This window comes from Triticum urartu, chromosome 5 (genome assembly GCF_003073215.2).
Source record: "Triticum urartu cultivar G1812 chromosome 5, Tu2.1, whole genome shotgun sequence".
Lineage (NCBI taxonomy): Eukaryota > Viridiplantae > Streptophyta > Magnoliopsida > Poales > Poaceae > Triticum > Triticum urartu.
Window position 1 is genome coordinate 265224371 of NC_053026.1, and position 16066 is coordinate 265240436.

At 45.0% G+C, this 16066-nt stretch overlaps 1 protein-coding gene across 5 annotated transcripts; it reads right to left on the minus strand.

The window, feature by feature from the left end:
* Positions 1-721: 721 nt before the first annotated feature.
* On the minus strand, positions 722-15827 carry LOC125508561 (uncharacterized protein ycf45). 5 transcript variants are annotated; one of them, XM_048673314.1, is made up of 9 exons: positions 15522-15826; positions 6178-6240; positions 5976-6053; positions 4671-4882; positions 3184-3256; positions 2796-3080; positions 2297-2440; positions 1359-1409; positions 722-1034 (listed from the first exon to the last, which is right to left on the minus strand). In XM_048673314.1, exons 1-9 carry the CDS (start codon positions 15696-15698, stop codon positions 963-965), a joined length of 1155 nt encoding a protein of 384 aa, XP_048529271.1. In that variant the 5' UTR covers positions 15699-15826; the 3' UTR covers positions 722-962. The 5 variants fall into 5 exon arrangements, with proteins under 5 accessions (XP_048529271.1, XP_048529270.1, XP_048529269.1 ...); XM_048673313.1 differs by having other exon boundaries at positions 3187-3256; positions 4671-4891; XM_048673312.1 differs by having other exon boundaries at positions 4671-4891.
* Positions 15828-16066: the final 239 nt, after the last annotated feature.

Consider the following 16066-nt stretch of genomic DNA (forward strand, 5'->3'; position numbering starts at 1 on the left):
GGTTTCCCTGGAGCAACACGATGGGCAATGAGGGTCGTCGTTGTGCCTTCCAAAAGGGCACAAAAATCATCGCTGCCGGCCTGCCTGAAGGCAGAACAAATTTTCATGCCGGCCCACACACATCGCCTCCGACATTGGTATGACCGCCGCACCACCGCCATCGAACGTCACACCCCGGCACCACGCCACCACACGGCCATGGCCACCAGGCAGCACCTGAGCAACGAGCTCCACCCACGAGACCCACGCTCCCACCACGAGACTTGGCACCCTGGTATCCAAGACCAACCCAACCCCCTCAACATGGTCCACTGACGTACCGCACCACCTTGCCGCCTGCCGCGGGGAGGCAAAGGCGGCTAGGCACCGCCTCTACCCGTCGCGCTGCTATGCCGCCCGGTGCCAGTGCCACGCTCCGGTCCAGGGAGCCGCCCCGCGCCAGCGCTTACGTAGCAGGAGGACTCAGAGGGCCTACCGCCGCCGACGGCCCGACCGCGCCCTCGGGCGGCAGCAAGGGAGGGGGGAAGGGCGAGGAGCTAAGGGCGGCAGCGAGGGAGGGGGGGAAGGGCGAGGAGCTAAGGGCGGCGCCGATTTAGGGTTTGACCCAGTTGCCTCGCAGGAGCGGCGAGGGGGGTGGAAAGGGAAGAGAAGGGGTCAGCAGTCCCACTCACTTTGAGAGGGAAAGGAATTTACAATGACATTTGATATCATGAAGAATATATAGAAAAGGTATGGAGCTGTGTACTATGCTTAATGGGCAGCATCAGTTCCTTTGCAAGAGTAACAATATCACTATTTTATACTCTGCTAAATAAGCTCAACAAACTTTAGGAACCAGGATCTCACCATTACAGTACCTTAGAATAACAAGCTCCATAGAATTTGTACCAAATATCCACAAAGACCGCAAGTATGAAGAAAATGAAGCATGGCAGAAGAAATAATAACTTGAAATTTGGGATTCAGAGTCCATCTCCATCATATGTTGCCCATCTTTCAATGATAACCTCAAACTCGTTATCCCTTTTCCTGACCTGCGATGTGAAAAGGCATCAACTAATGCTTTACAACATTTACCTTAAGTTCTTACATGGACAGAAGTGCTAGAGATACAAAAGTTTTGCTTCACTAAAGAATGGTCCTCTGAACTAAATAATCATCTAGATAATTTCATTAATCTATCTATAGACTCAACATTAGAACACTCTAGCTCGAAATTGCAAATTGTACAACGGTATAAAAGTCATAGTTCAAAATAAAATTCACAGGAAAAGCAAACTTGAAAACTGTCAGTCTTCTGCCGTGCCATGAAATTTATCACGTCAACAAAACTGCACAGGCATGTTAATAGATATTACCTCAACTAGTGGCTTCTTGCCATGAAGTAGCATATCGACACTCCTCTCAGTCTGCACAAGAAAAGAATACCACATCAAATTGAGTACATTTATTCTTGAAAAATATATGATTGGATTTCATTCAGGTAGCTTCCTAAGTTTTAAGATTTTCCTTAGTTGCTAGAAAATAAGAAGAGCAATGCAGTAACAATCAGTGGTAGAAATTCAGCAAGGATCATTTGTAATACCTTCAGGCCACACAAATGAAGATATAGTAATGCAACTTTACACCAAACTTGAAGGCTTTGTTGTTGTCGTTGTTGAAGGTTGTAGAAGTGCATCCTCTAGCCAATGCAACCAAAAGACCAATCTAATGGAAGAGACTAGACAATACATTTATACGTCAACACTCCCCCTCACGTGTGGCTCCCTCAGGCCTAAACGTGGACCGAAAGTGGGTTGCAATTTAATTGCACCAGCCGGGTCTTGAACACAAGACCTCTTGGCTCTGATACCACGTAGAAGTGCATGCTCTAGCCAATGCAACCAAAAGACCGATCTAATGGAAGAGACTAGGCAATACATTTATACGTCAACAAAGGTATTACAAATGATCAATGTGATACAGACTAAAGATAGAACTGCTGAAGCAAAACCATGAATTGGGATATGTATGACCGCCATGGAATTTGGTGCTCTTGTACCCGCGCCCCCCCCCCCCCCCCCCCCCCCCCCCCCCCCCCCCATTAATTCTTACTCTTCCAAAGAATCCCACTAACACATACATCATGATCTTAAAGTGATGAGATATATTATAGTTTATCAACATGCAAGTCTGATACTTGTTCATGGTTTCCTCTACAGTTCTAGACACAGCATTGCATTCTATGTTGCACAAAACTGAAAAAGCATATATTCATGTTCTTTGACCATTTAAAATAAGCAGGAAATATGCATACCCGATGAGTGACCCAATAGTGTCGCTCCCTCATCTCAATAAGAAAAGGAAATGTTGGAGGGGCCTTCCGCTCCAGTATACTTTTTTGAGTACGTCGTGCACGTGCTTCCTCATCGCCAAGAGTGACAGTTTCTACTCCTCCAACCTGATTTTTCAACAAATAACAATTGGTATATTTATTTGAAGGTGGATGAAAATCTCTTCCTTCTTTAAAATATTTGAACTTTGCATCTAAAAAGCATGGCTGTAAGAAGTTTTAGTAGGACAATGGCATGACGTTATCTTCACTATCCATCTTCGACCAATAATGTTGGACAAATATCTGGGATAAGTATAAGCTATCATACCTAAAGATAGAAGAAGGTGAACTACTTATGAGAGAACAAGCTCAAGTTTGGCATTTCTGATACCATGTGAAATTTCTGCAATAAAAGGGTGTGGTGTGTATCTAAGCAAAGTTACGAGGATAATAATGTAACTTTATGAGAATAATGGCATACCAAGTCAGATAAAACTGGATTCTTTATGATGTTTGCAAGCCTTTCTCCATGGGCAGTACCAATAAGCATTACACCCCTTTCTGCAATTGACCGACAGGCTTGCGCCTCTGCCTCAGTTCCAATCTCGTCTACAATGACCACCTCAGGCATATGGTTTTCAACTGCTTCAATCATCACTCTATGTTGCATTGATGGTTCAGGTACTTGCATTCTTCTTGCGCCACCAATTGCAGCATGAGGAATGTCCCCATCCCCACCAATCTCATTACTTGTATCTACAATTACCTGCCCTACACATCAATGGACCCATAGAACGTGTTAGGAATTATATATAAGGAAACAGAACCATAATAAAAAAGCTACAAGATTGTAACATTGTTTAATATACCACCCTTTTCTGGAACTCGTCCGCTAAAACACGTGCAATTTCACGCATAACAGTAGTCTTGCCAACCCCAGGTCTGTCCAAACAAAACTGTTAGTAAAATATCAAACTGAATTGGAATACAATGCTGAATTAAATTGTTCCAGAGCTCTGAAAGATTATGGACGCACAACATCAGACATCAATAAAATACGTGCTATGCAGAATAAAGCATAGCACTAGAACATATCTGAAACTATAGAGGTGTATCCGAATAGCTAATCTGAAACAATATTGATTCCATAATTTTATTTAATCTAACCAAAGATTCAAGGACCCATTAAGCTCTGAACAAAATGGTTTTCAAAGTTTAAAGAAACCGCATCCTGCTTTACTAGAACATCTTGGCTCTACAATTTGAGAGATTACTTAATAATGAATTTTTTTTTGAACGGTCACGGGGGGGGGGGGCTTCCCCACCTGAATATATTACCACTCAAAGGAGGTCGGAGAAATACAACAGTAGTATTGTTACAAATTCAGCTAGAAGGGATTGCAGAGGAGAGGAAGTGTAGCCACTGCCTAGCATAGTTACTGTCCTCATGTTTTTTGAACCGGAAAACCCAGAGAGAGAAGTCTGTCCTCATTACTTAATAACGATAATGATATGAATTTAGTCCCGGAGCATTCTGGAACCTTTGAACTAAATTACTGTAGTTTCTTGAAATACTGAAAGCTCTGCCATTAGTATCTGTTCTGAGAATAGGTGAACTTTTGAACTTTTAAGAAAATAAATAAAGTGAACACGTAGAGCCCCAGGGGCCAATACTTGGCTAACCACACTTATTGTGGTTGCCAAAGTCACACGCCACACTAAAGGCCAACGTTGCCTAAAATATTAGCCTGTGAGAGGTGGGACAAGAGGATATATAAGTGGGGCATATGCCATAGCTGTATTTATAACCAAATACTTGCCATGAAAAAGTCAAACCTGGCGCAAAAAAGTGTGGTAAAACATGGCAGCAACCTAAGCATGCCCCTATGGATGTTTTGTATCTGAGGACACAATCGTTTTCTTTAAGCCTAAAAAAACACTTGTATCTGAGATTCTGAGGACACAATCGTGATCTTCCTCGTATCTCATATAGCAGATTACATGAGATCTACACAAGGAAATAATCACCAATTAAAATCCTAACCATAATGACCTGATTTCACTAATTACGGCAGATACTAGGTATGGAAAGGGATAACAGACACTAATCACAGGTAGTATGTTTGCCTAACACCTAGGCTTCTATTAATCTGACATTATTAGTAGATAAAAACCATTTGCCTCTTCGTTAAGGAAACCATCTACATGTTCCTGAATAAAATGTATTTTAATGTTGTAATCCTGTTAGCATCTCCATGAACTGAGCAATAATGGAACATGAAACATTTACAAACTTGTTTTACATCTTCAAATTGATAAAAAAAATCCAAATTGTTGATGCATAGAGGAGACATACCTTCCCAAAAACAGAATGCTCTCTTTGTAGTTTAAAAGATCACGGACCATATCAACATGCCCATTGACGGCACGGCCAACTCGACAGGTCAAACCAACAACCATTCCTTTTCTACTCCTTATTGCAGATATTCTATGCAATGTACCTTCAATTCCTGCACGGTTGTCACCTCCAAATTCTCCAACAGCTCTCTGAGCTTCCTCCAACTCTAGCTGTGAAATCTGTCAGATTAACAAGGCAAATCAAAAGAACAGGAAATGTTTGTTGCGAACACATGTACTCTGCTTAGGATGGCAGTTTTGCCCATGGGTATGGGTACCCTACCACAAAACAGCGGACATGGATGAGACTTTGGAAGATTTTATAGTTTGTGCACATGGGTATGGGTATCCATACCCACAAAATATGTGGGTAGGGCATGGGTATGAAATTTTACCCATGGGTAACCCAATGGATACCCAGAATAAAAAAAATGAAAATTGCTCCTATGACATGTAGGGTCAACATCCAACTCCTATAGTCCAATCCCAAATCCCTTATTCCATAAACCAGCCATAGCTCATAGGCCCGCAACCACCAGCTCACCAGTCCTCCTATGTCCTTTGTGACTGCTCAAAACAACGAGATCTCGACTCATCGCCACCAGACTCTTGTCCAACTCTCGATCCAGCCATTCCAGGTTCCAATCGCTGCCTCCCACTATGCTGGGCTTCCACCAATCGTTGCTCTTACTCCCTTGCCGCCTCCAAGAGGCCACCCACCGGAGGAGGTTGTGTAGGTGCTAGAATGCTCTCCCATCATCACTTTAATTTTAGATTCATTTCTTTACTTCGTCAAAATGTAAATATTACATATTATACCCACTAGATACCCATTGGGCATAGGATACCCAATGGGTATGGGCATGGGTTTCAGTTTTATGCCCATGGGTATTGAAGTGGGTGGGTACAGAAAGTTTCTGCGGGTATGGATTTGGGCAGAAGGGGGTTGTACCCGCCCATACCCTACCCATTGCCATCTCTCTGCTAGCAAGTAGATGATTTGGCCTAGTTGCCTTGCATCGAACTTAATAAAATTATGGGTAGAGTAATTACTAATACATAATTCTGACATAATCGATATGAGAATAAAACCAACCACACTGTGATGAAAGAATATGTGTGACTCTATTGTAACTCTTTTATTTCATGGTATGATTTCATTTAATAATATTGTTAACACAAGTATAAAAACAGGAATCAAATATAATATTGCAAAATTAGAATTATCCTACTGTTTTTTAAGAATTAACTTACAGTTGCATACCTCGTTATCCCGTAGATACTGGCCACCAGAATTACCAAGGAAACGTGCCTCGGGTCGTCTCCCCAAATCTAGAATAACCTAATTCACTACTCATCAGTTGCGATAGTTTATGCTAATTAAATTATTTCAAAGGAATATTCAAATATGATCGTCTCAAGAGTGGTTGACGCAGACAGAGGTTGAGACAAGTTCAACTTTTTACCTCCAACAGCTGGTCCCTTCTAGGTTCATTCTGCAGATTATCTCGTAAATCCCTAGGTAGAATCTGAAAAGGATCGATTCATATCTCATATGTTACCCAGTTTATACACAACTAGACAAAATATGCACCAATTTAAGCGTCAGGTTTAAATCTAAAAGATTGTGGCGTCGTCTTAAAATACCTTCAAAGATCAAATTGTTCCTTTGGTTTCTATGCCGAAAGTCATCCTTACTAAGGACAATCTGATTAAACATATGTGGCAAGGGGGACAAGCAACGTAGCTTCTTTCATAAATAGGATACCATCCAATATCTCTTTTCCGATTGTTGTCCGGCTCGTATTGCATGGTGAGCTGTGTATTTAGCCTTTAATAGCCTTTAATATCACCCCATTTTGTACCTACACAGACAACGAAGCTTTTTCCCTCCACGTCCCAGGCTACGGCCCGGGTAGCCAGGGGTCTGTGATGCAGAGCATCCCACGTTCATCCTCATGTACACTCCGACTACTCTCCAAGCCCCAAGGATACATAAGATGAGACCTCGACTATACACCATTGGACACAAGGTGAACTCGCTCCTCTTCGAACCATCACTTTCCATATGTGAGACATGGCTACTACCATTGGACACAAGGTAAACGACTTTGCAGCATAGAATTGTGATGGACATAAGATCATGTTTTGTATTAAAACAGGTTCGGCGCGTAGCAGTCAGGGGCAGACCTACAGTCAACCTACAAGGGTCCACAGAGCACCGGGTACACCTTTTAATTTCCTCTTGACATGGCCTATGTTTACATGCATGTGACATCTGATGCTCAAGCTCATCGATGCACATCCCTATGGCGGTGCACCCCTGTCACCTTTGCTCTAGGCCCACCCCGAGAGCAGTAACATCTATATCTATATCTATACCTACTAATAAAGCAAGGTGTGTTTCTCCGCTTTTTTCATCCGTTCACCAACGAAAAGATTTTTCTTTTATCCGAGGTGGTACTAATTTTTTTTGCTTTCGTGTGCTAGAAAAGAAAAACGGGTTGTCCAGATTTCGTACTTGGGTCGGGCATTGAGGCCCAGTGCAGCAAGGCCACTTATTTTCGAAATCACTAATTAAGGAGTACTCGTTGCAAAGAGCACTCCACTTTCCCAGGTCACGACAAGTGGCGCACATGCAGCGCGCCACTTGTCGCAACCTGGGAGTTTTCCCTTTTTTCATAGATCCGTTTATTCAAAACGTTTTATCTCTTAAACCGTGCGTCCAAATCTCGAACCGTTTTCACCGTTGGATTCCTCGCGTCGAGATCTTCAAAACTAGATCCCATGTTGATAGGTTTTGACGAACTTTTTTTTCACGAAAAAACCGGATGAAAAAAACCGAGCGAAAAAACCGGACCGGAAGCATGGTTTTTTTTCCCTTTCCGAAAGAGGCACATCCGTGCCTCTCGCGAAATCACAACCGTGCCTCTCATGGAAGCAAAACCGTGACTCTCGTGGAAGGAAAAAAACAGAAAACGCGTTTTTTTTTCGTTTCCGAGAGGCACGGCCGTGACTCTCGCGAAAGCACAACCGTGCCTCTCGCGAAAGCAAAACCGTGACTCTCGCGAAAGAAAAAAAAAACAGAAAACGTGTATTTTTTCCCTTTCCGAGAGGCACGACCGTGACTTTCGCGAAAGCACGACCGTGCCTCTCGCGGAAGCAAAACCGTGACTCTCCCGAAAGAAAAAAAACAAAAAACACGTTTTGTTTTTCCCTTTCCGAGAGGCACGGCCGTGACTCTCGCGAAAGTACAACCGTGCCTCTCGCGGAAGCAAAACCGTGACTCTCGCAAAAGAAAGAAAAAAAACAGAAAACGCGTTTTTTTTCATTTCCGAAAGGCACAGCCGTGACTCTTGCTAAAGCACAACCATGCCTCTCGCGGAAGAAAAACCGTGACTTTCGCGAAAGGAAAAAAAAAAGAAAACGCGTTTTTTCGCACAAAAAAACGAAAAAAAAATCTGATCGAAAAGCTAAGAAAGACCGGGGGAAACCAAAACGTCGAAAAAACTGGAAAAAACCGTTTAAAAAGCCGAAAACACGTGCGGAAAAATAAAAAAACAAAATCTGAAGGGAGCGTCCAAAGCGCGACACGTGGCAAATGGCTGAGAGCGCGCCAAGTGGCGCTGATCGTTGCGAGGCTCCCGAAGGAGCGCTCGTTAACTAGTTGCTCCCACTTATTTTCCTACGCAAACAACTGGCAGAACCCTATTTACCGCACAGAGCGTCAAATACCCAAAGTTTCACACAAGTCGCCTAATACTGGGCCGGCCAATTTTCGCTTTATCCTGTATTCTGTCTTTTTTTCCTTTCTTTTTCTTTTTCTTTCCTAATTATTTTTACGTTTTACCCTTCAAAGTTTAATTTCGTTTTTTTCTTTTCTAATAAATTCGAAATTTTCAAAAAACCTCAGAATTTTAATTTTTGGTTCAAGTTATCGATAAATATTCAAATGTCTAAAAAACAATTGTTTTATAAAAGTTCAGAACTTTGTTTTTGTTCTGAAATTTGTTCAAAATAAAACAAAAGTTCCCAATTTTTCAAAAAATGTTTATATTTTATGCAATTATTCAAAATTTCCAATGTTTCTTTTTGCATTTAGAAAAATGTTTCAAATTTGAAAATGTTTTTTCTGTGAAATGGTTACAAAATTAAAATAATTTTCTTAATTGAAAAAACATTTTCAAAAACTTTCTGAATGTTCAAAACATATTACCATTTAAAAAAAATTGTTCACTAATTCAAAAAATGTTCAGTTTATTATAAAAGGTTCATGTTTTCAGAATTTTTTTTGTGAATTTAGGAAAATATATTCCAATTTAAAATTTTGCTCATGTCTTTTGAGAATATTCAGAATTTTCAAAAACTGTTTGAAATTTCAAAAAATGTTCATGTTTCAAAGAATATACGCAAATTCATTCTTTTTTTTATGATAGGTTTAAAAAATTAAAATATGTTTCAAATCTGATGCTGCATTATGTTCTTACATATCCGCGCTTGCCATTGGTCAATAGAACGTGTTTGTTCAACTAGCTAGCAGCATGTCATCGAGTCTTTGATTTATGTGCTACAATTAGTAATACATTTGGTTACGCTGTGATAGGAGACGCCGACCAACCCCACTACTATCAAGATCTCATCGGCCAAACATGACCCACGAGAAGACCGCAGCTCCTAGCTCTGTCGGCCACCGCTACGGAGACTATTTTCGGAGGACACATCATTTCTCTCCCATTGCTTGTCGTAATAAATATCTCCCGTTGCAACGCACGGGCATATGCGCTAGTTACTCTTAAAGAAATAATAGCACTTATCCTTGGCCCTTTTAGGCATGGTCTTGTCCCAATGCTCAGGTATCATAATATCTGCAACTGGAAGTCATCCTCCACTGTTCAGAAATTTCCTCAAACTAAAGCAGATTCTTTTAATTATACAGACAATTGAAACAAACCAAGCAGCATAAAAGATTTGAAACATCAGTAACATAGCTCTTAAATAACTGGTAGAGGCCCAATTTGTTACAATTTTTAGGCAGGGTCCCAATTTATTACTACTGCTAGACCTCTACCGACACTTTATAACATGTATTGTGTCAGCGACCCAGTTGCTGCTACTACACCAAGCGCCCAGAATGCTGCCATGGCAGCCAACCAAGCAGCTAACAGCGCTGCCATGGCAGCCAACCTAACTGCATCCACCAATCAGGGCGAGGGGCGCGTCATCGGTCGTCCACGTCGGATCGTGCAGCCCAATCGCAAGTATGTGGGCCCCGCGTGGACCAACGCTACTTAAGGAAGGGAAGGCCAAGGGAAGAGACATCCGGGCTTGGATCAGGAACACGGCATGACACGGCATCCACCTACTTTCCCCTTTCTTCTTTCTCTGCAAGCTGTAATCGAGAGAGACTCGTTTGTATCCCCAAATCTGTAGCTGTGTATGAGAAATACCATGAGCATGATCTAGATCCTAACATCGTGGTATCAGAGACCAACCACCACCCTCCCGCCGTCCCTCCGCCACACCACAGTTCATCAACGTCAAATCTGGAGACCCGTCGTCAACACCAATCTCGCGCCGCGCTCATCTCAAGGATGGATCCCGAACTGCGCGCATACCTCGATCGGTTGGACTCCAACGCCAACGAACGCGCGGCCGCCGCCGAGACCAAGTCCAACGAACGCCGCCGCCGCAGACGCCAAGACCAACTCCATCCTCAAGGCGCTCGATGCACAAACCGAGCGGATCGATGCTCTGGCCGCCTGGAGACCAGAGCTTGAAGCCCGCTTCGCTAAGCTGGAGCTCTCCGTCGCCGCGTTGCAGGCTGCGTCACCTGCGGCCCCGGCCTCTCCTGGTGGAACGCCGTCGCCGCCGCCCCTCTTCACGGCGCCCGGCGAATTCCACGGGCAAACTAGCCACGGCGTGACGCATCTTCCCGAAGGATCCCCGTAGGTGACCAGGGAGTCACCGGCGGCCCCTCCGGTCACGGGTACGGTCGCCATCCCCCCTACCTTATCTGCACCGATCCTCACAGCCATGGGTCACCAACCGCCGACCATGTCGTTTCCTATTTTTTCGGGCGACAATCCTCAGCTGTGGCGGACACTTTGCGAGCAATACTTCACCATGTTCGCTGTCCATGAATCCTATTGGGTTTCAATGGCCGTTCTGCACTTCTCCGGCACTGCAGCCATCTGGTTGCAGTCCGTTCAGAAACGCATCAGTAACATGGGGTGGGAGCAATTTACAACTCTGCTTTCCACTCGATTTGGCTGAGACAAGCACCAGATGCTGCTTAGGCAATTTTACGCCATTAAACAACATACCTCTGTTGCTGATTTCATTGAGCGTTTTGAGACTCTGATGCATCACCTGATTTCATACTCTGAACTAACTCACCCGCACTTCTTTTTGACGCGATTTGTGGAGGGCCTTCGACCGGATATTCGGGCGGTGGTCCTGCTCCAACGCCCTCCTGATCTCGACACCGCATGCTCGCTGGCCCTGCTTCAGGAGGAAGTGGCCGACGGCGAGGCTCTCCTTCAGAGCAGCAAAGGGAAGATGCAGTCATTCAGTTCTCAATACAAGGCCACACCAAGCCCAATTCCTGCTCAACCATATTTCAGTCGTCCACCCGCACCCACAGTAATTGCAGAGGATCGACGAGGTACTGATGCAGCCAGAGCAACGGGTGATAACAGTAAGATCAGCACACTCAGGGCCTTTACGCGTGCTCGTGGCCTTTGTTTTAAGTGTGGAGAAAGGTGGGGTAAGGATCATACTTGTCCGAACACCGTTCAAATCCATGTGGTTGAAGAACTATTGGACATGATCACAAATACAGAAGGCAGTGACAATTCCGTCCCAATTTCACCAGAGAGTAATGAAGACAATTTATGTACACTGTTTCGCCAAGCAATTGATGGATCCTCCGACCCCAATGTGATGCAGATTCAGGCTTGGCTCCAGGACAGAGAGATGCTTCTGTTAGTTGATTCTGGAAGTTCCTCTTCATTTGTGGACACTCGAGTTGCGGCTAAGTTACAAGGCCAAACTGCACTTCCAAAACCATGCAGAGTTAAAGTGGCTGATGGGGCAATTATTCAGTGCAATCAGTACATTCCTCGTTGTGCTTGGTTTACACAGGGCCATGAATTTTGTACTGATTTTAAGATCATTTCTCTGGGGGCTTATGACGCCATCCTTGGCATGGACTGTCTCAGAAAACACAGCCCAATGAAGGTTGATTGGGAAGCCCAACACCTGTCTGTAACAACACCCACAGGAGCTGTAGAGATCCAGGGAATTCCTGCTGTACAACAACAATGTTCAGTCATCTCTGCTTCTGAACTTCTAAAAACTTGCAAGCAAGGTTCAGTTGCCTATGTGGTTCACTTGGCTACCTTATCTAAAGAAGGTGTTGCCGACACTCCAATCCCCACTGACATTCTCCGTGTTCTGGAGCAGTTCACAGATGTGTTCGAGGAACCAACTTCACTACCTCCAAGAAGGGCTTGCGACCATCGGATACCACTCATCACAGGGGCTCAACCGGTTAACTTGAGACCTTACCGATACAAACCAGAGCTCAAAACGGAGATTGAGCGACAGGTTCAGGAACTACTAGACGCCGGCATTATTCAGAGAAGCAACAGTCCATTTTCCTCTCCAGCTTTGCTCGTTAAGAAGAAGGATGGTTCCTAGCGTCTCTGTGTGGATTACCGCTGCCTCAATTCCATGACGGTTGTGAGCAAATACCCAGTTCCGGTAATAGATGAGCTCCTTGATGAACTTCGAGGGGCGCAATGGTTCTCAAAATTAGATCTGCGTGCTGGCTATCATCAGATCCGTTTAGCCGAAGGGGAAGAATATAAAACAGCTTTCCAAACACACTCGGGCCATTGGGAATACCGTGTCATGCCGTTTGGGGTTGCTGCAGGACCAGCAACCTTCAATGGGGCCATGAACATTACTCTCAAGTCAGTGAACAGAGTATGTGTTGTGGACTTCTTTGACGACATCTTGGTTTTTAGTAAAACTCTCCGCGAGCACAAGCAACACCTCACTCAAGTTCTGCAATTGCTCCGTGCTGATCAGTGGAAGGTGAAGCAATCCAAGTGTTCTTTCGGCCAACAACAGATCACTTACCTCGGACATATGATCAGTGCAAAAGGTGTCGCAACTGATCCCAGTAAGATCCGCACGATCGAAAAGTGGCCAACACCTACATCCGCAAAAGAAGTCCGGAGTTTCCTCGGGCTAGCAGGATATTACCACAAATTTGTCAAACATTTTGGTATCATAGCTCGCCCACTATTCAACCTACTCAAGAAGAACCAACCCTTCCTCTAGACATCTGAAACTAACACTGCTTTTCATCTGTTACAACAAAGTTTGATTTCTACTCCGGTGCTTCAGTTACCAGACTTCTCGCAACCATTCATGATTGACACGGATGCCTGTGACTATGGAGTAGGGGCGGTCTTACACCAAGGAGGTCACCCCATAGCTTACATGAGCAAACCATTAGGCCCCAAAAACCGTGGCCTCTCGATTTATGAAAAAGAATGTCATGCTATACTGATGGCTGTCGAACAGTGGCGACCATACCTGCAGACAACGGATTTCACTGTCAAAACAGATCAACGCAGCTTAGTTCACTTGGATGATCAACGTTTATCTACTCCTTGGCAGCAAAAGGCATTCACTAAACTACTCGGTTTGCGGTACAAAATCTGCTATCGACCGGGGACAACCAACAGTGCTGTTGATGCTCTATCACGCCGTGGACACCCTGAAGTTCAACTAACCGCAATTTCTGAATGCAAACCTGCTTGGTTAGAGGATGTCGTCGCCAGTTACACCAACAACATTCAAGTTCAGAAGATCTTTGCCAAATTAGCAAACCAACCAGATCCCAAGCAACGGTTCTTTGTCCAAAACGGCTTGCTTTATTTCCGGAACAGACTGTGGCTTGGTGGAGGTCCTGAACTTCAACAGAAAATCATGCGTGCGTTTCATGATAGCACGGTGGGCGGCCATTCAGGTTTTCCAGCAACATACCGCCGTTTGCGCCATCTCTTTGCTTGGCCCAAGATGAAGGAGCAAACCCGCCGCTATGTCCAAACTTGCTGCATTTGTCAACAAGCAAAACCTGAGCGCGTCAAGTATCCCGGGTTGTTGGAGCCTTTACCAGTACTGGAAGGAGCTTGGGAGGTCGTAACTATGGATTTCATCGACGGATTACCTCAATCCCACAAATACAACTGCATCCTCGTGGTGGTGGACAAATTCACCCGATATGCACATTTTCTTCCTCTCAGCCATCCTTTCACTGCGGCCAAAGTTGCTCACTCCTACCTTGACAATGTCTACAAGCTTCATGGACTACCTGCAACAATTGTCTCCGATCGAGACCCTGTCTTCACCAGCAAATTCTGGAAAGAACTTTTCCGCATCATTGGAACTGAACTAAATATGAGTACACCTTATCACCCCCAGACCGACGGGCAGACTGAACGAGTCAATCAATGCTTAGAGATCTACCTCCGGTGTTTCATCCACGCCTGTCCAAGCAAGTGGAGTCAATACTTAGCACTTGCAGAATTTTGGTACATTTCGAGTTATCATTCCGCCCTAAAAACATCACCATTTGCTGCTCTTTACGGCCACAAGCCTCGCCACTGGGGCATTGTTGCAGCCTCAACATGCAAAATTCCTGAACTCAAGGAATGGCTCGAGGAGCGCAAGATCATCCAGCAGGTTCTGAAACAACACCTTCACCGTGCACGCAACATCATGAAAGTTCAGGCTGACAGGAAACGCACTGACAGAACTTTCCAGCCAGGTGACTTAGTGTTCATCAAACTTCAACCGTATGTGCAAACCTCGGTCCAACGTCGAGCTAATCACAAACTGGCCTTCCGGTTCTTTGGACCCTTCAAGGTGCTGGCGGCCATCAATCCTGTTGCCTATAAACTGGAGCTACCAGCAGACTCAAAGGTGCACCTTGTATTTCACGTCTCTCGGCTTCGGCTAGCTCTTACCCCAGGCACAACAGCTTCATCGACTCTGCCACAACCCTCCGACATCGAGCTCACTCCAGTGGAGATCCTCACACGTCGCTGGCGCAAGACCCCTTCCGGTCGACGCGAACAACTACTGGTCCGCTGGTCTGATCCGGCCATCCTTGATGCCACCTGGGAATATGTTGTAGCACTGAAGGAGCGCTACCCTGATATTCCGGCTTGGGGGCAAGCCGAGACTCAAGAAGGGGGAGATGTCAGCGACCCAGTTGCTGCTACTACACCAAGCGCCCAGAATGCTGCCATGGCAGCCAACCCAACTGCATCCACCAATCAGGGCGAGGGGCGCGTCATCGGTCGTCCACGTCGGATCGTGCAGCCCAATCGCAAGTATGTGGGCCCCGCGTGGACCAACGCTACTTAAGGAAGGGAAGGCCAGGGGAGGAGACATCCGGGCTTGGATCAGGAACACGGCACGACACGGCATCCACCTACTTTCCCCTTTCTTCTTTCTCTGCAGGCTGTAATCGAGAGAGAGACTCGTGTGTATCCCCAAATCTGAAGCTGTGTATGAGAAATACCATGAGCATGATCTAGATCCTAACATATTGGTTGTTGCCACGGTCCTTTAAGAAATTTGATGTTTGTTTAAGCTTGTGCTTCTAGGAGCATAGAAGCACCAAAAGCTAAAGCTCCAACCCAAACAAAGAGGGCCTTAATTATTTCAGTGGAATAGAGGAAATTAACTAGCAGGTTAAAAGGGGTAAAGAATCGAAAGAGAAATGGACCTGCAGAAGCTCAGAGAGGTCGTCCTCAATGACGACGAAGCCCCCGCCGGCGACAGCCTCCGGGGCGCAGCGGGCGGTTCCGGCCCAGGCTCTGTGCGGCCGCCTGACGGGTGGCGGGGGTATGAGACTTGGGGTGGGTAGGAGGAAGATGAGGATTCGAGCGGGAGACGGGATCATGTTGTACAAACAACGGGTAACCGGAGAGCGCCGGCAGCGGCGGCGGTGACTGAGGCGAGGAAGGTGCGGTGTTCGTTACTTCTGCTGGATAATGGAGGCTTCGCGCGGTTTTGGTCGCTTATTATGTACTCCTATCTATATTTCGGGAAAATTTAAATAGCACATGTCTGTTAATCTTTCTAGCCCAAAACGAATGTCACGTAGAGCTACAGACTGAGCATATAAGTGTTGTTTTTTTTGCCGGATGAGCATTTTTTATTTTTTCAAAAAAAAAACTTTCGATCTATTTATCTTCGATCATAGCAGTATAACAAACTAGAAATAATAAAAAATATATTCAGATCCATCGACCACCTAGCGACTATTAC